This window comes from Vigna unguiculata, chromosome 9 (genome assembly GCF_037176805.1).
Source record: "Vigna unguiculata cultivar grain cowpea cultivar isolate G323 ecotype 2 chromosome 9, ASM3717680v1, whole genome shotgun sequence".
NCBI classification, from domain to species: domain Eukaryota; kingdom Viridiplantae; phylum Streptophyta; class Magnoliopsida; order Fabales; family Fabaceae; genus Vigna; species Vigna unguiculata.
The window spans coordinates 27,561,153-27,583,540 of NC_140800.1; the positions used below are offsets into that span (position 1 = coordinate 27,561,153).

Below are 22,388 nucleotides of genomic sequence, written 5' to 3' on the forward strand. Positions count from 1 at the left end.
ATAAACGTTGCCAATATTAAAATAGTCGTTCAAAATCGTTGTACCTCAGTCATTCTATGTTGAAACTTGAAACAATTTTTTAGACACGTTTAATACATTTAGAAAACACGTGTTTATATATATTGTAATTATTGCTGAAATTTGATAGTACACGTTCTGAGCATAACAAACTCGTGCTCCAATGAGACAGGGAAGGACTATTACACGGAAGGGTAGCATTAAAATAATTAAAAAGTGATAGAGATAGAGATAGAGATAGAGATAGATGGGAGGGCACGTGTTCTAAAATTCATACCTATCTCCCAAAAACAATTAGACATCCGATAAATTCCTCATTGATTGTGTTTAGAAAGATAAATGATAAAAAACCTATAACAAAATTCATATTCAGTCTCAACGTCATCAACTACTTAGACCTGTTTCTTCTTATCTAAATTAGATACAGCAAGCCGTTGTCGCCTCTTCCAAGCCGGGATCTTACCAGGGAAGGCCCATCTCAATACTCTCTCCCACGAATAGCAAACCAAAAACATTAGAAAAGCCCAAATCAATAGTTTATCCCTTAATCCCACTGGCAATGGCACTAACTTCAACCAGTCATTCAACTCCCTGAATAGATCAGATGTAATCACCGTGAAGAAAATAACAGCAGCAACAAGCGCATACCGGAACGGTCTGTTTTCAGAGATACTCTGGTTGAACGGATGGCCCATATAGTTCACAGCGAATGTGGCCACCTGAAGCATCATGCTCACCATATACGAAACAGTATTCACCAGGTTAGGATGAAAATCTGCATCAGGTTCAATGCATTCATCTGGCATGTATTTTTCAGCTTCTTTCACTGATGAAATCAGGAAAAGCAGGTGAATAGAAAATTGCCCCAAAAGGGAAAGGAAAACATAGGCGCAGAAGATGTTGGGGTGAGGACGTTCAGCGGAAAGACTTGGAAGAGGGCGTGCATGTGAGATGAAGAGGAAAAATGCAGCCGTGAATACACCACTTATTGTAGCTTGTACGTCACCTAGCTTCACACCATCCAGATACATAACACTCAACACATATGCAGTAGCCAGACAGTTCAGACCCAGAATTTTGAACATCTGGAGGGTAGTAACTAGAGTACTCCGACCTTGGCGAATTATGTCAGTGGTAGGAGCAACAGATGCATGCTTAGCGGTGAATGGAGATGCCATTGAAGCATCACCAAGCTTCACAATGGGTGCACGACCATCTCCTTCCTCATTAAGCTCGTCAATCATCTTCTTAAGCTTCTGCCGTTGCATCTCAACAGCTGCTTGATGGCGGTTACCAGAAGAGTGGCTACTGGAATCTGATTTTGAAGCAACTTTGCTTTTGGAACTGCCTTCACCGGCACTCTTTCCAGATGTTTCCAATGCAGACTTAGATTTCTTTTGCTTAACAGATTTTGAACCTTCTTCTTTTGACGAATCTGAAGAGGAGTTTCCACTTTGAGTTGGAGGAATTGCATTTAGAAGAGCGATTCCTACATGGGCCTAAACCAGAAAAGTTAGTTTGAGACTTTCAGACTTTATTATTTCTTTGGTAACTTCAATATAATGCCAATTTATGAATAGCAGCAACAAATTAATATCAGTGATAACAGAATACCACATTTAAATGTTTATAACTTTTTATTTACAATAATTAAAAAACTCACTGGAGACTGAAGTAACATGGCTACATATTCAAAAACAGTTTCTAATAGGTTATCCCATAATCAAGAGGACCAAACTGAGAGTCAAGCTAGTTCAACCCATAATCATGGATGAGTTGGATTGCAAAAATAAAGAAAAAAAATCAGCTCACATAAACCCCAGATTATTTTTTATGGAGTTCAAGATAGACTAGGCAAATTCACGGTGAATCGGGCAAGCTCACAGATTTCTATATATTTAATCCAGAAATTTGAATTTTTCTTGAGTTGAAACATTACTCAGCCCAGTTACGTTGGCTCAACGGCTGGCAGCCAAACAAGTACGGTCTAGTGGCTTATTTTGACAACTCTCCTTGAATGATTTTTTTGTGGGCACGGAGGTTGTAATATGTAAGCAGACTAAACTGATTAAAGACAAGAGTAATTTCAGAAAAACAAAATATAAGTTATAAATATAACCTATACACATTACCTGCTTCAAAGCCCCAACATCATTGGTTCCATCCCCACACATCAAAGTTAACCGTCCAACTGTTTTGAAAGTGGTCATGATAAGTTCTTTTTGTTCGGGAGCAACCCTGGCAAAAACCTGAGACAAAAACAACTGTCATTGATGAAGCCAGTATCAAAATCTTTGTTCTAATGTTTAGCTAATTGGCATTGATCAGAACCTTCACATGAGGAATAACCACAAGATGAGCTGATGTCTGTTGTAACATCTCAATACAATCACCACCAATACAGAGATCATGGGTCTCCGATAAAGATTCAACCTCTTTCTCACTGAAACCAATTATAAATATTATCAGTCTAAATTGTTTTAAAAATGAAAAGAAAATCATAATGACTGCAAAAGAGCATGTATGAACTTTGGAAGAATTGGCAGCAAAACTCCAGCTTAACAATTTTGCATAACAAGTCTACCAGAGAATGTTATCAATCTAAGGCCAATAAAGGGATCTCACATTCAACAACTACCTGTCTAAAACTTAAAAAGAACATAACTGTATGCATAGGAATGTGCAGCCAGAAAAGAACAATAATTACCTGTACCGAATGTTTTCAGTCTCGTCAGGTGACACCCAATTATATCCCTCACCATTTCGTGCTGGTCCAAGGATTAAAGTAGGTTTTGATATAATATGAACTTGGCTAGCAACATGACAAGCTGTCAAAGCTTGGTCACCGGTAATCATCACCTATAAATTAAATTGAAGATGCTAGTCAGTTTCTTCTTGCTAATTTAAGTAAGGATCCCAAAACCCCTTTCTCAGCCCTCATCCACCCTAAAGCAGGGGAGTTCGTGTTAACAATTTAACCCAAAGGTATCCAAAATCAATGATCAGTAGAAAACATTGTACAACAAGATAATCCTGAATGAGATTAATGAACTCTACAATAAAATTGGGTAATATGAAGATTTGAAGCTCAGATTACTATTGTTATCGAATGGATCATGTTGAAAAATATCTTAAGAGAGTTAGTTATGTTGATCCAAGGAACTTGAATACCTATTGCAATAATCAAGACTCAATGACACTAAGACTTACGCTACAAGCTTTGTAGGAAAGTTGGTAATGATTGATACTCACTTACCAACTTATGGGGGGTGTTGTAAATAATAGATTATAAGAATAAAAATATTATCAATATCTCCATAGTAATTAAGAAAAAATATCTTAAGAATCTTCCCACATTTCAGCGTATTTTTATTTCCCTATTTTAAAGAATTTGATCATTACAAATAGAGATGAAGAGAATGTAATTAACATGATTGTTATCAATAAAGTAATTCTATTTTTTCCTTACATAGTTCAAGTAAAACAATCAAATGATAACAAACAAATTTCATGTAGATGTTTCCCCAAAATTTATTCCCACAGTACACATTCCGCATCTTTTGACAACTTCTGGCGAAATTTGCAGTCAACTGAATCACATTGTAGCCCCTCATCGGTTATCCCTTGTCCCTAATGTGTTGGGCCAAATGTTTCTTGAGCTGAGAGAGGGTATTATTATAAAACCCATTGTTTGAGTTCAAAACAAAGATTCAATTCAAGCCCATGGGAGATTACCAACTTGAGACATTGGATGGTCTTTGATGGGGGAACTCTGCAAGAACCACCTCTGCATATCCAGTGCCTTTGATAGCAATGTCTACCTGTACGGTTTCACTGTTTAGTGGTTACAAAATGATGGACTGACAGGCTCTTCCTCCAAAAAAATAAAACTCCTTTGGGTTCAAGGATTCTAATGATCTCACTATTTTGAGATCATTTGGCATTCCATCATGGTTTTCTTGATGTAACTGATAGAGTATCCCCTTTCTGTTTCTCCCTCTGCAACCACCAAATGTGGCTGACTGCACCTTTCTGCCCAAGAATGAACCTTGGTATTATTGCAGAGCATTCTGACCTCCCTTGCATGGTTTTCTTGACAGGCTTGATTGGGTGGGGATCAACCTCCTCCTAAATACATTTTTTATGTGTGATGTCCTTTTGCATCCACCTTAACAACCATATCTTGATCTCTTGTATTCCCTCAATCTTCTTCATGTGAGAGGGATGTGTCTCCACCCTTTCCTCATCTATAACCTTCTTCCCCTCGAATGATTTCTTGACTCTAAAAGAAAGCGCAGTTAGTGCTTCCAAGAATGATGTTGTACTGCACCTGAATTGGCTGCCACCCTCATAAAGCCACTTTTTTTCATATTCTTGCCCTTGAACACTGTTTTCTTCTCACAATCTGAAAACTCATTGCCTTTCTTAAATTCAAAAAGTTATTCTTTGATTTTCCTCATGTCTACCAAACACTGCCTTATGAAAATCATGCTTGTTTTCAAACCTGTAAGCATATTCCCATGACACTGGCCAATATCTCCAAAGCACTCACGCTACTCTCCATCATGCACCTTGAAGGTCGGACTGATTTCTAGGAACCAAGAATTAAAAGAGAAAGAAAAGAAAGATTTTTGTGGAATAAATTGAAAAGAACAGGAAAAAGGAGAGCATAAGATTCTCTCTTCAAGAGCTTCACACAGGATTTCTCCTTTCACAAGAGCTAAAACTTAATCTAAAAAATTGAACTACCCCCTCTTTCTCCTCAGATCATCATATTTATTTAACTCATCAACACCCTAACTAACAATCAACATCCTAACTGTATCAACTAATTCTCCTTTCCCACGGTCCAAACACCAACTAGTAAATTTCTGAATATAACCAAAGTCTGAAAACAGTCTTAAAAAACAATTATACCAGCAAATAAAACACACTTGCAAGCTATGAAGCTCAGACATGCCTCATAAATGACGTGTCCCGTGTCCAATACGTATCGGACACAAACACATGTACAATACTCGTACGACGCACATATCAGTAAAGTATTCAATTTGAAAGACATTTTTTTTGTCTTTGACATGATTTTGACATGGCTCCAACACAATATTAATAATCACAAATCCAATGATTTTCTAAAAACCCATAAACTTGAAAACTAATTATATAAGTTTCTATTATGATTATAAAAATAAGAAACAAATCTTAAATGATCACTACTTTTTGCTTTTTGGATATTAGATAGATAAATTAGATTCATTTCTGTGTTAGTTGCCAGTTTAAAATTAATATGTATATACTCATCGTGTCCTATGTCCTATATTCTTTTAATTTAACCATATCTTTGTGTCCATGTCTGTGTAAAGATTTCAGGTGAAAGTTTTGTATTTCAGAAATGAGAGACAGCATGATGGGGTCATCCAATTCCAAAATCAATCACTATAATCCAAGACAATATTACGAAATCTTGTTAGAGTGTTATCTATTAATAGCTACAAACAAAAGTTGCAGAATCATACAATCCTATACAGTCTAACACATGATTAGAACAATTTTGACCCCAACCTTCGAACTACTGATGTTATGCCTAAAACTTATGGTTTTTATCCATCCTAAATGCCCATGCATTGTGGACTAGTAATTTTTGATATTTACTTTTCTTCATGCTTACCAAGCCCTGTTCCCACTAAGTTGACCACATGGATTCTACAATCCCAATATGCTCAACTCCAAAGTGCTTGAACAGATGTATCCGTATCATGATATATATTAAAATTTTAAACATCAAAAAACAAAATAGCAAATTTTCAACAAAATTTTTAAAAATTACTCTTGGCATCAGCATGTTAGCTAAACCTCAGCTACTTAAGTAGAAAAAAAGAGGCTATTTCCAGTTCATTTCCCCATAAAGGATGGAGCTTTTACATCTAGTAATTATTTTTCTTGAAAGAGAAGCGAATTTGAATGCCAAACTTACCAAATCATGTGAAGATTCCTTTAATTCAGATAAAACAGTGGCTGAATCTGATCTTATGGGACAATTAAATACCTGAAAACAGCAACATAATGACTTTTAGCATCAATGAAAAGGAAGAATGTCTAGAATTAACTCAGGTTATATGAGAATGTTGACTGATTACCACAAAACCCGCAAATGTTAGTCCACTCTCCACAATATCCCTATCCATGCTTCTAGCTTCACTGACCTTCAAGCATAAAAATAATAAGCAACAATAGAGACAAGCAAATGTTGAAAGTAATTAACGAAGCAACAAAATGGAAAAGAAGGAAGGCAACAAAGCAATCTTCTAGAGAGAATATGGGAAAGTGCAGTTCTCTGACTTAGTTATACTTAATTTTCAAATAAATATTGGCCGAATAATAGAAAAGGGGAAATTAACTTGAATGTCAAACTTTACAAAAATAGGTCTCATTAGAAGTTAAAGTCAAAATAGACACACACGGAACATGTTTTCCAACCAACAATATTTACCAACTTCAACAAATAAAATATGGCACTAAACTAAAATAATTATTCTTGTTCTCTCGTGCATAATTGAATAGACAGAGGAGAAATGTTCATGAAACAATGGAAAATCCATAATATACTCACTGTCATGTCAGCAAGGGACTTATAGGCCAGAGCAAGAACACGAGACCCTTGACGTGTGTACATTTTGTAGGTCTCAACATACGATGGTGGTACCTCAATGAGCCTGTCTTGTATAACTTCTGGAGCACCCTGAAAGAAAAGGTCATAAGAGTTTCTAAGAGGGAAACAATAAAGCAAAACAACCCCGTAACTCACTGGTTAAGAAAGAAGCAGGCTTTAAAGTAGCACCAACAAACCAGTCCACTCAAACATTTTACAAACTTAATATGCATTAAAGCTCTAGAAAAATGAGAAAAGTGTACTGGTTAGCCAACATTAATAGAACCAACTCCCAAATCCCAGTACCCAGAAAACAAAATAATGAATTTACAATTTGCCAAGAACTTATCAAATCAACACTTGCTGCAGCACATGCATATTTTTTTGTAGGAGTGCGACATAAGAAGGAACTAGGGTAATCACTTCGAATTTTAAATATATAAATCTGCCAACACACATCAGAAACAGATTCTGGACCTAACTCACTCCCAAAGCTAGCTGAAGGGAGTATATTTTAACCACATTTCTAGCCAATGTGAGACATCTTAAACATTTAACATACAAGTCAATCAAAGTGAAGACAACCAAGTGTAACATGCCCATTATAATTTTTATTTTCATTTTGTAGGCCCTAATCTTTTAAAGATGATTCCATTTTACAAAATTTGATGGGTTTTTACAATTAATTTCCTTATTAATTTAAAAAATAAAAAAGATTAATAAACAGAGAAGCAGCAATCGTTATATACAAAAATAGCATAAATCATAAATAATATGATAGAAATTATCATTTATAATACACATTTTTATATAGAGGGAGTAATAAAGAGAGAATTCAATAGAAAACCATTCTTCACCATTTAGGCTTTGGACAGATAGTCGATATTAGCCCTGACACCTCTTACGAGAGACATCCCCTATTAATACAACTAAGACAGGCCTTAATCATACAAGGAAAAACCTACCAGAAGATTTAAACTTAAACACAAATCTTAAAATGAAAGCTTTTAAATTGCAAATGTTATTCAAAACATTGAAAACGAAAACAATATGCTTTCTGGACGTTATTAATTCTTACACCTGGCATTTTTTCAATTAATTTTCCATTTCCCCAACTCAGACTTTATTGACCATTTCATAACAATCGAAAATAAAAGATACTACAGAGCATTTTACTTGGAGAGTATAAATGCCCAAGTCATGGTTTCATTGACTATAAGCCAAAGTAATATAATACCCAATAGGCAACTAAAATCAATAATATTTGAGGCATGCAAACAATGAGGAACCCACAAACCTTCACAAAGGAGAAAAAATCATCCTGAATGCGAACAACAACTGCCATTCGTTTTAGGTGAGATGAGAAATGGTACCGATGAACAATTTGGACAGGATGGCCATTTCCCCTGAAATTTGAGAACATTTCAGAATAAAACAAAAATGACAAAGGGTTGTAGAAGTACAAACAAGATGGATATATTAATAAGGAAAAAGAAAGAACAAGAATGAAGCATTTGAAACCCAAGAAATAACAAATTCTTTGCTTTTTTTAATCACTATATTCCCTAGCCCAGACAACAAGAATGACAGAATGTAAACCAGGTTGCCAATCGTTACTGGCAACGATAAAATTAAATGAGCCAAAATATTGTTAATTTCCAAGCCATAAAATTTGACTTTTGCACATGATTAGAAAAGACAATATTTTAGCTGCACAGAGAATAAAGTATAATTTAGATATTAAAAGTAAGCAGCAACAATTCATTTACCTCTTGGGTACAGCCTTGTCATCAGATTTATAACTCCAGTCAATTCCTTTGAGTGCAGCCTTTTCGAGAGGATCACCAACCTGGGGAAATTAAGGAATTCATTTATAAGAATATAATAGCAACAAACAACATAAGATGTAAAAGGACCAAACACACAAAGCCCTTCTAGCTCTAAAGCCAGAATCATGAAGATCGACTGTTCAAGCATAGAAAATTAGTATAACCTAGAAAAAGTAGAATATGGAGTTACAGAATCTCAGAAACAAAAAGAGAAGACTCCTTTCCCAAGTCTAGAAATAAAATAAAAAATTATTTTTTATTCCAAAACATTGACTTAGGCATGTAGCATGACACCAATACAGTAACTTCTAACAAAATGTAAAAAAGTGATTACACTGATATCAATCAAATAAAAGGAAAACATGATAAGATGAGGGGCAAACTTGGGTTACATAAATGGCTCCAAAAAAGTCAATTGGATAAAAAAAGAGAAATGAAGAATTCCTTTGCATAAACTTTTCAAAAATCCTCTTATATTATTTCAAAAAAGAACACTTGTGGGTCAGGCAACCATGGTCTTAAAGTTTAGTACTCATTAACTTGCTTTGGTAAATTCTGCATTCCATAAACTATAAAAGATAACATTATAGGAGGAGAAAAATGTAATTGGAGAAAAATATTGAACATGGGAAAAGATCTTCTCCCGTGAATTTTTCACTGCGTAAGATCCTAACTCCTAAATAAATTAATGAATATGACAATGGTGACAAATGTCAAGTTTTCTTTCCATTAGAGGGAGATTCATTTCGTTCAATACTACAGCTAGGCCTAAAAACTAAGGCTCAATTTAATCACACCAGCAAAGCGACATACCAGCTTATTCTCAACAAATACCAATGCATGGCAAGAAGCCAGGATTTCAACTGTTCGTACAGGCACTCTACTTGTATCAGACTCCAAATCTGTAGTTCCATTCAACCCAACAACTCCAGAAAATTCCTACAAAGTGGGAATTAAAAAGTTAAACCACAAACAATGGTCTAAAAGGATAAATCAATATCATTGTCTAATATGGGCATACCATATCATCGGATGTAAGTGTCCCTGTCTTGTCAAAACAACATATATCAACCTGTATGGCAAAGTATTTACAAGAAATTAAATAAAGAAACTAATGTCATATGATCTATATACCAAATAAGGTACATGAGTAGAAACGTTTTGACAGGCCTCCAGGTACCTTTCCAGCAAATGGTATCCGAAAAGGCTCTGTGCAAAAAATCCCACGCCGTGCCAGGGCAATAAGAGAAGTATTAACAGCTATCGATAATTCCATTGGTAACTCAGGAGGTATCACAGAAGTAACAATAAGTGAACAACTTAGTATTAGTTTATACTTGCTCCTTGTGGGATCTTCCAGCCCCTGCATACATTAACAATTTATCAAGCCATATTACAATTTACCATTAAGATCAAACCATCCTCACCATGCATCTGTAGAGCAGTATTACCTTAACAAGCACATAACCAGCAGCAATAAGAGCAAACACAACCAAGAATAATATGAACAATCCACTTTCCCAGCTATTGGCAGTCACCTAGTCAATTCAGAAATAACAGGAAAAATCATCAAACTGACACTGAAATCAAAAAATCAGCCTCGGTAAGGTTTATATCACTTTACCCTTTCTGTAGAGAATAAGATTGTTCGCATCAACTTTCCTTGACTTGTTTCAAAACCCGTTCTCAGGACAACAGCCAAGCAGCCACCATCAGGCGTTTTAAGAGGAAAACTCTGACTCCAACAAAATTAGAAATAAAATGAGAAGCATGAACACTAGCTGAACAATAAACAAAAAACATAATTTCCCAGTTTGAAGATAACCTTATCTGGGGTGTGCTGCAATATTTTCGTCCCACCAAACAAAACATGGCTTTTATCTCGCTTTGCTGACAATTTCTCCTCAAGACCCCTACCCGCAATTGAAATCTAAAAGAATAAACATATCTGAATAAGATTCATGGAAGAGAACAACAAGACAAAATAAGGTCCAGTCTCCATAGACTCGTCAGAGATGTATTTAGATATACCAGCCAACCATAATATTAAAGATGTTCTATCCCAAGCTTATTTATTTTATGTGAAAGAAGGAGCAAATACAATAATGAATTTGTATGATCAGATATATAATAATATAAACAAGTAAACCGGATTCAGAGACATGCATAAGCATTTAATTTTTCGAAATAACAAACTGAACTGAAGTCAGTATTAATGCTCTGTAGTCTGTATAACAATCATCCATGAAGTAGGAAAATAATTATGTGGCACAACTATGGCTCAACAGTATCCAAAAGACAAACTAAATATTAACAGTATGACAAGTTGACCAGCTTCCTTGGTGAAATCAAATATCATTGACTTTTGGATATTCAAGACTAAAAGCAGCATAGAAGTATGCCAAGAAATACTCCAGAAGTAATTACTGCCAACAATATCCAAACAAACTAAACAAACAACAATGCAATTTTGGCAATCAGACAAGAATCAAATACACAGAATGTAAGAAAATAAATCCCCTCCCAACAAAACAATTTATACTTCTAATTATATCATATATCCATAGGCTATCAGACAAATACTTTAGTGAGTAGTTCAGAAAAGAGTAACACCTTCCATTGAGGAGTAGACTCGCCTGTGAGAATAGCTTCATTCACAATCACACTTCCAGCCAATATAAGCATGTCTGCTGGTACAGATTTCTCCTCCCCATTCTGACTAGAAGAGCGGCCTATGGAGACAACATCCCCTGGCAAAAGGTCTGTACCAGAGAGTTTAACCCACCTATAATCCAAATACAAATGAAAGTATTAAACGTTTACTCCTCTAAATCAAAAATATGGGTTATTAATTATTAAAAGAGAGATAACATACTTGCCACAGCGATGTACCATTAGGATCTGACTATCCACTCTAACACGTCTCAACTCAGTTAGTGTTTTCAACCTACTTTTTGCCATGGTTGACTCAAACATAAAGAGCATAAATAGAGTGAACAAACTGTAATACCAATATTCATCCAAACACCAGAGACCCACACAAAAAACCTGCTCATAATATAAACAAGAACAAGTCAAAGAGTTTGCTTGAAGATTACAGACAAAAAGCAGAAAACTAAATATTATTTAACAAAGGATACCTGAAATACGAAAAAAGGCTCCATGCAATGCTCTTTCATTAATTTCTGAAATGTTGGCTGAGGATAATCAAATCTATAAAATCAACAAGTAGAAAATTATTAGAGAGAAAAACTAAAGCAACATAATGCAAATAGATCAGATGACGCCTGTCTTCTTGAGAGAGAACAAAATCAAGAATCAACAAAATTACCAAATTATCAAGAATCAAGCCAAGTCCAATCCATAAATATTATGAATTAAAAATGTTGTTTTAAAGAATTATAAAATGGCCAGAGAATAAGGAAACCCACACATTCCGTCCCCATTTCTCAGTAGCTGCAAGAACTTTAGCTTCAGAGCCATGGCCACTGCATTTGATGTAATATCCAAATGTTTCTTTGGTAGGGTAGGAAAGCTTGCAAAATGTTCCCTTCTCCTTTGAATACACAAAACATTGTTTTCTAAAATCAAAGTAGTTCTCTTCCAAATCCACAGCTGATGAAGAACCTGCAGACTGCACAACTAAGAACTTAACTATGATAGAGAAACCAAAGGAAGGGTCTATAAAAGAGGAACAAAGAGAAATAAAATTTCTCATCAAAATGCAAACTGTAAAAGTCAACAACAATGTAAAAAGGGGCCAGCTGGTTAACAAACCAAACATTTAAAATAATGCCAACAAACATACTTAGAAAATTGCATACACACAGCACAGTTTACTTTTGAAAGTATTGATATAAAAAGCATAACAGACTCACAATTATGAATTCGTGCAGAATATGCATTAACAAGAACATGAGATAAAAAATATAAATTAAATTTCAAACATAAAATTATGAAAATACAATACATATATGTACATCTATTCTTCTTTTCCAACCTGAAAAGCTATCCTCCTAAAAAACACGAAATACAAAATCAATAAATATAAAATCAAGAATAAACACATCAAGTTAGCAATGAGGTCAATCTGAATATATATCCAAGTTCAGTAACACGGTATTCTGGAATTCAACCGCAAACTTGCAGAACTTCAACAGTTTGCTCCTCCTTGACCCAAAGGCCTTAGTCTTGACTCCACTCTAAAACTGAAAAGATGTCTGTTTTCAATTTTAGAGAGCCAGGTGACTAGTTTGTACTTCAAGAAATGAAAAAGCCAATTTACAAAAGTGATCAACTCAGGCATTTATAGCCGTACAGAAAGCAACAGAAAAGACTAACTAACAGAACTAAGGGGGTGTATTGGATTGTGGACGTGCTGAGCAGAATCATGACATTGTGTGGTTCCATGTTTTAAATCGTAGTATTGACTACATTGTTTAAATTATTTAAAAGTCTTCACTGAATACTATAGGACTTTATGATAAAAAAGTAAAGTCTTTTCAAATCATTTGGAATTTTGGTCCAGAATCCCATAAGAACACTAGAGTGTTTTGAGTAAAACCCTACTCTACAAGTAACTATCTAATGGGGTTATCTATTTATCTATATTGAATTCAGCCCCTCCAAGAACTCATCAAAGCATGCTTGCAAAGCTAAGTCCAACAGAAAAATAGCTTCAACCCCTTTTTGTCAAAACACAAAGACCAATGCTATGTTTTCTAAATATTTCTTTTGCTGTCATATAGTGTTAGCATTCAGTGTGAAAATTCACAGTTTATCAATTCAAATGTGGTTGTTGAACCATTAGTAACATTTTTTTTTTAGATTATATAACTTTATGAGAAATCATGATTTAAAAATTGTAAATTAATATATTAATATAATGATTAAATTATGTCTATTAGAAAAAATAAATATTTTCAAAAAATTGAGTTTAAGCCTAACTCAACCTTACAAAACCAGTTTGTAAAATGAGGGTTGTACTTACTTATATCATGAAAATTCATCTTTATATCTAGTCAATGTGAAATCTCCAACACACCCCTCTCAAGTCAAGACATATATATCTCGAGCATGAGAGGTGGTCCGATAGCATCCCGATAGCACGTAACACGAGACATTAATGAGTGATCCGATAGTGGTTCAGTAGTGAGTGACACGATAAATCCAACAAACAACAAATTTCACTAGGATAGACTTTGGATGGCTCTAATACCATCTTAAAAAGTGAACTTTAAGCCTAACTCAACCTTACAAACCTAGCTTATAAGGTGAGATTTACACCCAATTATATACTATAAATTTGCCTTAGCTTATAAGGTAGTTTTTTGAAAACTTATTATACTGAAAGTGGAGAATAGAAAAAAAAAATTAAAAAAAAATGAAAAGAAAAAGACTTGACTAGCAGCGGCAACTACCGCCGACGACTGGCTGCAGCGACCGGCAAGTGGTGAAGGCAGCGGGGCTGTTGGTGGCAGTAAGTTAGGGCAGGCAGCTGGAAAAGAAAAAGAGAAAAGTGTTTTAAAGTTGTGTATTAGGGTTTATTATGGGTTTTAAATTTTTATTGGGCCTAGCCTATAGACCACTTGAACAATTGCATCCAGGACAAAACTCCACTCCTAAACAAGGATCCAGCAATGCTTCTTTTAGTTCCACACTCCTCTCCTCCTTGATCCCCTTCAGCATGATTTCCAAAGGTAATCCTGACTTCTAACAACAAGCGGCCATAAGAAGTCTTGAATTTCTCCCTGTATCTTCCATAGAAGCTTCTTGCTTGAGCCCCAAGAAGATTTCATTGAGATCATGAACGGTTAAAATGCCCAATGACTGCATTCTTGAACATCATCTAACTTGTGTTCAGAACACATGACTCCAACCATTGAAAGAAGCCCTTCCATTTTCATCATAACCCTCATCGTGCACTCTTCTTTGCACTCTTCTTCTGGGAAACTTCTCAATCAGAAAGACATATCAATCAAATTACCCAAGATGCTCCTAATGTGAGCATCCATGTGTAATTGGCTTTCTTTTTCTCTCAGTTGTACTTGAAGTATTCCTTCCAGCTCCTCCATGCAATATGTGGATGACTTAAATCTTTTACCAAACAAGAATCACCCCGTGAATAATGGAGATATGATGCCAGTAGATAGATACCTGGTATTTCAATAGAAAGAAAGAGGAATATCTCCTAATATGAGCATCCATGAGCAATTAGTTTTCTTTTTCTCTCAGTTGTACTTGAAGGATTCCTTCCAGCTCCTCCATGCAATATATGGATGACTTAATTTTTTTACCAAACAAGAATCACTCCATGAATAATGGAGATTTGACGCCATTAGTGGTATTTCAATAGAAAGAAAGAGGAATGTCTCCCCATAATACACCAGCAAACTTCTCCTTACAAAAAATTGTACTATCTCAAACTTCATAAAAAGGTTAAGATGGCCCTATCCATAAGAGGTAGCAATAAAAATAAGTCCTTGAAAGTTTTGCCTTTCCTCCAAACCATAGCTCAAAACCTCTAAATTGGCATATGAATAATGCTCCAAAATCTATTCACAATTTTAACTAGTACTAATCTCGTCAAGTACTACAGAAAAATAATATACCTGTTAGAATTATTACCTATACCTATTGTATCATTAACCCTATGTGTAGGGTGTTGAGTGTGGGAAACTACCTACTGCCATATCTACTGTTGCATGTAATCATGCCTAGTATCTTAGAGTAGTCTTTTCATATCTTTTCATATGTATGTGCTTGCTTCACTATAAATAGAAGAGGAAGAGAGTGGTACTGTTGTCCACTACTCATATTTTAAAGTCTCAGTCTCAAGTTGGTATCAGAGCGGGTCGATCTCGCTCTGGTTTCTGTCTCAGCTGGTCCGTCACCGCTGTCCGCGGTTGATCGCCGTTAGTCACCGCCGCTGTCCGCGGCTGTCTAAGTTCGGTTAACCTCGTTTCTGAACTACCCAACACTGTCAAACAACTTCTCAACACTGTCCGCCACTGTCTGCGTCCTCCGCCGCTGTCCGCCACCGTCCGCCGCCGTCCACCGACGCAGTTCCGTCCGGAAACCACCGGATCTGAACCGCCTCTCCGCGCGACAGCCAACCCCGCCGGTGTCGCAGGCAGCGCCGTCGCCACGCGCCTCCACGCACGTCTTCTCTGTTCGCTGCAGTCAGGCGCGTGCCGCTCACGCGCCGCCTTCCCGTCGCCAGTTCGTCGTCGCGCCACCTCCGTCGCCGTCGCCGGAGCCTCCTCTACCCGTTTTGACCATCAAATCTCTGTTCCGGTGAAGTTCAGTAGCACCTCTTGTGGAAATCGTCCTTTTCGAAGTCGAAAATCGTCACTGTTTCACTGTTTTCGTCACTGTTTTACTGTTTTCCGAGATCCTCTCTTTATCATGGCCACTGGAGGAACTGGGAGTGCTATTTCATTCTCTGGAAGCCCCTGCATTACGTCCGAGAAACTAAATGGCCAAAATTACTTATCTTGGTCCGCTGCCGTCGAGATGTGGTTTCTCGGTCAAGGACACCACGAACACCTTGAGAAAGATGGCAACCACGTACCTTCTGAAAAAGCTGAACAGTGGAAACAAGCGGATTTCCAACTATGTGCTCTATTGTGGCAATCGGTGGAACCACGACTTTTGATGTCCCTACGGGCCTTCAAAACTTGCCACTCGTTTTGGAAGCGAACTCAGAATATCTATGCAAATGATATTCAACGCCTCTATGATTCGGCGAACAAGTTGGCATCTATGAAAATGACTAACCATGATATGATGTCATTCATGAATGACGCTCAAGCTGCTGTGGAAGAACTTCGAATGTTCTTGGAAGTCGACTCTCTAGATGAAATGAAGAAAAAGCTTGACAAGTACTATATGGTAATGATCCTCCGCGCTATACACCCAGACTTTAATCATATCCGAGATCAGCTTTTGACCTCTCATGAGGTTCCTTCCATGGAAACTTTGATCTCCCGCATGATACGTGTTCCAACTCTTCAAACTCCAGAAACTCTTGCTGTAATGGAACCATCTGTCATGGTTGCCACCCGAGGAAGAGGAGGTCGTGGGCGTGGAGGTCGTGGGCGTCCTCAGTGTACGTATTGTAAAAGGATGGGTCATACCCAAGAAAACTGCTACACTTTACATGGATTTCCTGCCAAAACAGCCAATGTCTCCCAGGCAGAGACTACTGACTCCAAGTTCACTAAGGACGAGTATCAAGAGTACCTACGCCTCAAATCCAACAGCTTGGCACAGTCATCTCAAGCTCCAAGTACATCAACTGTTTGCATCTCTCAATCCATGGAAGGTCACAATTCATGGGTAATTGACTCTGGTGCTTCTGATCACATTTCTGGTAATACCTCCTTGTTCTCAACCATTTCATTCCAAGAAAAATCTCATTTTATAACCCTCGCAAATGGTTCTAAAACATCCTCAAAGGGAGTCGGTCAAGCCATCTTATCTCCGTCCTTAAATCTAAAATCTGTCCTTTTTGTCCCTAATTGTCCTTTCAATTTAATTTCCTTAAGTCAGTTAACCAAAACATTGAATTGCTCTGTAACCTTCGATGACAAATCTTTTGTTATACAGGAGCGTGGCTCGGGGAGACGGATTGGAGAAGGATATGAAGCGGGCGGATTATACCATTTTGGATCTCGTCCACGTGTGTCATGTGTTGCAGCCCCCAATCCTAAAATGTTACATGATCGGCTTGGTCACCCTCACCTGTCCAAGTTAAAGAAAATGTTTCCTGAACTTAGTCGTCTCCAGACTTTAGAATGTGAGTCATGTCAACTAGGAAAACATGTTAGATCTACCTTTCCTAAAAGATCTCAATCAAAGTGTACTTTTAGTTTTTCTGTCATCCATTCCGATATCTGGGGACCTAGTCGTGTCTCATCTTTTGGCTTTAGGTATTTTGTTACTTTCATTGATGAATATTCGAGATGTACTTGGGTTTATCTTATGAAAGATCGTTCTGAATTATTATCCCTCTTCACATCCTTTTTGAATGAAATCAAGAATCAATTTGGTCAAATAATTAAAATCTTAAGAAGTGACAATGCCAAAGAGTATTTTTCGTCTGCTCTTTCTAATGTTTTGAGTTCCCATGGTATCCTGCACCAGTCTACTTGTCCTCATACGCCACAACAAAATGGTATAGCAAAAAGAAAAAATCGACACTTAGTTGAAACTGCTCGTACCCTTTTGCTTAGTGCCAACGTTCCTGTCCATCACTGGGGAGATGCCATCTTAACTGCAGGTTTTCTTATTAATCGGATGCCATCTTCCTCTCTCAATCATAAGGTCCCTTTCTCCATTCTGTTTCCAGACAATCCTCTCTTTCACACTTCTCCTAGAGTTTTTGGTTGTGTATGTTTTGTTCATGACATGTCTCCCGGGTTAGACAAGCTTTCTGCTCGCTCTCTCAAATGTGTTTTCTTGGGCTATTCACGACTTCAAAAAGGGTATCGATGTTACTCTCCTGAAACCAAGAAATATTACATGTCTGCCAATGTTACATTTTTTGAACAGACCCCTTACTTCTCTCCATCTGTTCAAGATGTCCATGTCATCCAGCAGGTCCTTCCTATTCCCGTGGTTGAGTACAATATTTCCAATGTCCCTGTCCCTCCAAGTCTCGACCAAAGTCCTCCTGAGCCATCATCTCCACCTATTGACTCTCTCCAACACAGGACGCCGACGAATAGTCCAGTTGTTCAAGAACATGGTGAATCCCCTACTTCAGATTCTTCTCCCTCGTCTCTTGATCCCACGACTCCTGAGGAAGGTGATTCAGGTTGGCCCATTGCTCTCAGAAAAGGTACTCGTTCCTCTCGAAATCCACATCCCATTTATAATTTTCTTAGCTATCACCGATTATCGCCTTCCTATTGTTCACTTTTATCCTCAGTGTCTTCTGTTGTTATTCCCAAAAATGTGAATGAAGCACTTGATCATCCTGGATGGCGACAAGCCATGATTGCAAAGATGCAAGCTCTTGAAAGCAATCATACTTGGGAGCTCGTGCCCCTCCCTTTGGGTAAGAAGGCTGTTGGTTGTCGATGGGTGTATGCAATTAAAGTTGGCCCTGATGGTCAGGTTGATCGACTCAAAGCGCGATTGGTTGCAAAAGGGTACACTCAGGTTTATGGCCTTGACTATTGTGACACCTTCTCTCCCGTGGCCAAGATGACTACTATTCGCCTCTTCTTTGCAATGGCAGCAATTCGTCACTGGCCTCTTCATCAATTGGATATCAAAAATGCCTTCCTTCATGGTGATCTTGAGGAGGAAGTTTACATGGAGCAACCTCCTGGGTTTGTTGCTCAGGGGGAGTCTGGTATGGTATGCAAATTGCATCGATCTTTATATGGCCTCAAACAATCACCACGAGCTTGTTTTGGAAAATTCAGCTCCATTGTTCAGAAATTTGGGTTAAGACGCAGTGAGGCAGATCACTCAGTCTTTTACAAACATACCTCTCCTGGAAAATGTGTCTACCTAATAGTATATGTTGATGATATTGTTATTACAGGAAATGATACTACTGGAATATCTCAACTGAAGGAGCACTTGTGTAAACATTTTCAAACCAAGGATCTCGGAAGCCTCAAATACTTCTTGGGCATTGAAGTAGCTCAGTCAAAAGATGGAGTTGTAATCTCTCAAAGGAAATATGCTCTTGATATATTACAAGAAACAGGTATGATTGACTGCAGACCAGTAGAGAGTCCTATGGACCCGAATCAGAAGTTAACAACAGTAGAAGGCGAATTATTCCCTGATCCAGAGAGATATAGGAGGCTCGTTGGAAAGTTAATTTATCTCACTATTACGAGGCCTGATCTATCTTTCGCAGTTGGAATTGTTAGCCAGTTTATGCAGACTCCATGTCTTGGACATTGGAATGCCATCATCTGTATTTTAAGGTACCTCAAGAAGGCTCCAGGACAAGGTTTGCTATATGAAGATAAAGGAAATGTTCAAATCTCTGGGTACTGTGATGTTGATTGGGCAGGCTCTCCTATTGACAGACGCTCGACTACAGGATATTGTGTCCTCCTTGGAGGAAATGTTATCTCTTGGAAAAGTAAGAAGCAAAATGTAGTGGCTCGATCCACCGCTGAAGCTGAATATCGGGCAATGGCGTCTCTCACGTGTGAACTCATATGGGTAAAGCAATTTCTTCGAGAGCTTAACTTCTGTGAAATTCAGACCATGAAGATGTATTGTGACAACCAGGCTGCTCTCCACATTGCATCAAATCCAGTGTTTCATGAGAGAACTAAACACATAGAAATTGACTGCCACTTTGTTCGAGAAAAATTGATGACCAAGGAAATTTGTACTGAGTTCGTTGGGTCAAATGACCAACTTGCAGATGTGTTGACCAAGTCATTAAGGGGACCTCGGATTGAGTTCATTTGTTCCAAGCTTGGTTCATACAATTTGTATGCTCCAGCTTGAGGGGGAGTGTTAGAATTATTACCTATACCTATTGTATCATTAACCCTATGTGTAGGGTGTTGAGTGTGGGAAACTACCTACTGCCATATCTACTGTTGCATGTAATCATGCCTAGTATCTTAGAGTAGTCTTTTCATATCTTTTCATATGTACGTGCTTGCTTCACTATAAATAGAAGAGGAAGAGAGTGGTACTGTTGTCCACTACTCATATTTTAAAGTCTCAGTCTCAAGTATACCAACCCCCTTCTAAGGCAACTGAACCAATAATCTGGTATCACCTTACCAAAACTTGATAGCTTTCCTGAGATATATTCCATGCACAAACTCCACCACTCACCCCCAAACCAAAGAAAAACAGATAACCAAGTATCTAAGTGAGGCAATTCATCAGCATCCTCTAAAAGTTATTATTCCATCACATGCTCTCCAAGGAAATTATTCAAGAAAATATACACAAGTGTCTAACTTCCAATAAGGAATGTTGGGTTTGGAAGCAGCCTAAATCGCAGTCATCACTAGGCTGGAAAGGGCTTCCTATGAAGGAACTAACCACAAAGGCCAAGTTAAGTATCCTAGAGTGCAGCCAGACATGTAGTTCTTGGGCAGTTGAGACCCTCATTGACTAGATATATGAACTAAATAGTGCCTATAAGGCTTAGGCAATGCACCTTAAACGCCTATTTTGCAAGTTGGGCTAGGCCTTGAGCAGAGATAGTAAGAACCTTCCTTCTATAGCAATTGATACACGATTAAAAAACAAATAGAAAATCCGAATGAACTTAAAGGCAACAATTTGGCCGCCTCTTCCAAAATACACAATGCATTTGCTTTCGTAAGAGGTTCACAAATTGTCAATCAAGAACTTTCATAATTTATTTTAAATCCACTTTCTAGAAACACACTCTTCCAATTCGCATTGCACTGAGCCTTAATCATCTTCCAGTACACTGTTTTAGTATGTATTATCGTGCATAAAGTCAACATGCTTTCCTCCTCTGAAATCCTGTTTTTCAAGTCTTACTATCTTCCAAATGAGAAAAAAAAAATAACACAAACACTTTACCACACTTCAATTCAACCATTAAAAAATCGTCGGGACTTACACTTTTGCGAGAATGAAGCGGCACAACTTCTTTAGAGCCCGAGAACTTAGCCGGGGTAATCTTGCAGGAATCAGCCTGGTCAATATTTTTAGCCTGAACACAAACCAAAGAAGAAGAAAAAAACTATTAAAATAACTTTACACACACACTTAGCAATAATTCGTAACCAATACAAAGAAAACAATTTACCTTGCTATAGTGAGCGAAACATTTGAAATCAACAGACCAACCAGTGAAGAGCCAAACGAGGATGTGAAGCGCAAAGAGCGCGCCTAAAACGATCGCCGCATCCACAAAGTCGAGGCTAGGAAGAATAACCGAAAGCCACGCACCGTAAAGAATGGCGAAAGGCCAAACGTCAAGGCGCCACGGCAACTGCTTCTTCCTGAGCAAATCGACGCGGTCCACAACCTTGCCGCCGACTTGGAAACTCGACATCGAATCGCCGTTGGCTTTGGCCACCGGAGTAGTTAGGGTTTGGGATTACGAAGCGTTCTGAATCTCAGATCTGACAAAAAAGGTTCGGTTTTTTAACTGTTGATTATGAGAGCGGCTAGGTTCAACGCCTCGCCACTCGCGACGATTTGGTCTCCGTTTGCGAGCGAGCGACTCTTCTCACTAATTGATCACTACAAAGCTATTCTTTTTCCCTCAACGTCACCGCTAAAGCCTAACTATTTAACCATTTTCCTTTAATTTATTAATTAATCTTTATTACTGTTCCGCATTAGAAAAAAATATATGGAGTTTTAAGTTTCGTATAATTACAATATAATTTATCGTATAAATCACTTATTACAAATTTTATATTTTACCTTTTATCATATAAATCAACTACAAATCAGTTTTAGTTAAAGGTAAGAAATAGCTTTTAAAGTAATTATTACATCAAATAATAATTTTATTTACATGTAATCTATAATACTTTAATGGTGATTTAAGAAGTTTACCATTTTCGTATACTTTTATAAGAATGTATTGTTTCTTTTTTAAGAAAAGAAGATCGTGGGAAGTAGGAGAATACTTACCACTTACCAGACACACATGGGACAGTGAAAAGAGAATTGGAATAAATATAGGAAAAGTAAAAGTAGCTAGGAATTCTTTAAATAAAATTAAAAATAAATAACTAAAATGTCTAAAGACGTGTGTAGATTTTACTATTTCACTTTTACAAATTGTGTAAGCCCACTTTTTTCGTATGTCTTTATTTTAAAAGGTTGTCCCAAACTATTGGGCCTTAGGACTGGTCCAAAGGGAAAAACAGACCTAAGTCTGTCCTAACTCACTTGTCTCT

The 22,388-nt window shown here is 37.3% G+C and overlaps 1 protein-coding gene across 1 annotated transcript; it reads right to left on the minus strand.

The window, feature by feature from the left end:
* Nucleotides 1-319: 319 nt before the first annotated feature.
* PDR2 (phosphate deficiency response 2) lies at nucleotides 320-21,746 on the minus strand. The gene is made up of 21 exons (XM_028086431.2): nucleotides 21,281-21,746; nucleotides 21,092-21,184; nucleotides 11,928-12,130; nucleotides 11,637-11,709; nucleotides 11,372-11,544; nucleotides 11,110-11,281; nucleotides 10,322-10,426; nucleotides 10,121-10,231; nucleotides 9,948-10,034; nucleotides 9,677-9,859; nucleotides 9,518-9,568; nucleotides 9,310-9,435; nucleotides 8,437-8,516; nucleotides 7,965-8,073; nucleotides 6,629-6,757; nucleotides 6,156-6,221; nucleotides 5,993-6,064; nucleotides 2,726-2,877; nucleotides 2,350-2,461; nucleotides 2,151-2,267; nucleotides 320-1,517 (listed from the first exon to the last, which is right to left on the minus strand). The coding sequence occupies exons 1-21, from the start codon at nucleotides 21,527-21,529 to the stop codon at nucleotides 411-413; spliced, it is 3,570 nt and encodes a 1,189-aa protein (XP_027942232.2). The 5' UTR covers nucleotides 21,530-21,746; the 3' UTR covers nucleotides 320-410.
* Nucleotides 21,747-22,388: the final 642 nt, after the last annotated feature.

Bases quoted from the DNA above. Each gene is read 5' to 3' on its own strand.
- PDR2 (XM_028086431.2), bottom strand. From the start codon at position 21,529: ATGTCGAGTTTCCAAGTCGGCGGCAAGGTTGTGGACCGCGTCGATTTG. The intron at 10,427-11,109 runs GTGTTACTCTTT...TTATTCTTTTAG, and splicing joins AGTCTACTCCTCAATGGAAG to ATTTCAATTGCGGGTAGGGG. The intron at 8,517-9,309 runs GTATGTCGCTTT...TAATTTCCCCAG, and splicing joins TATTTGTTGAGAATAAGCTG to GTTGGTGATCCTCTCGAAAA.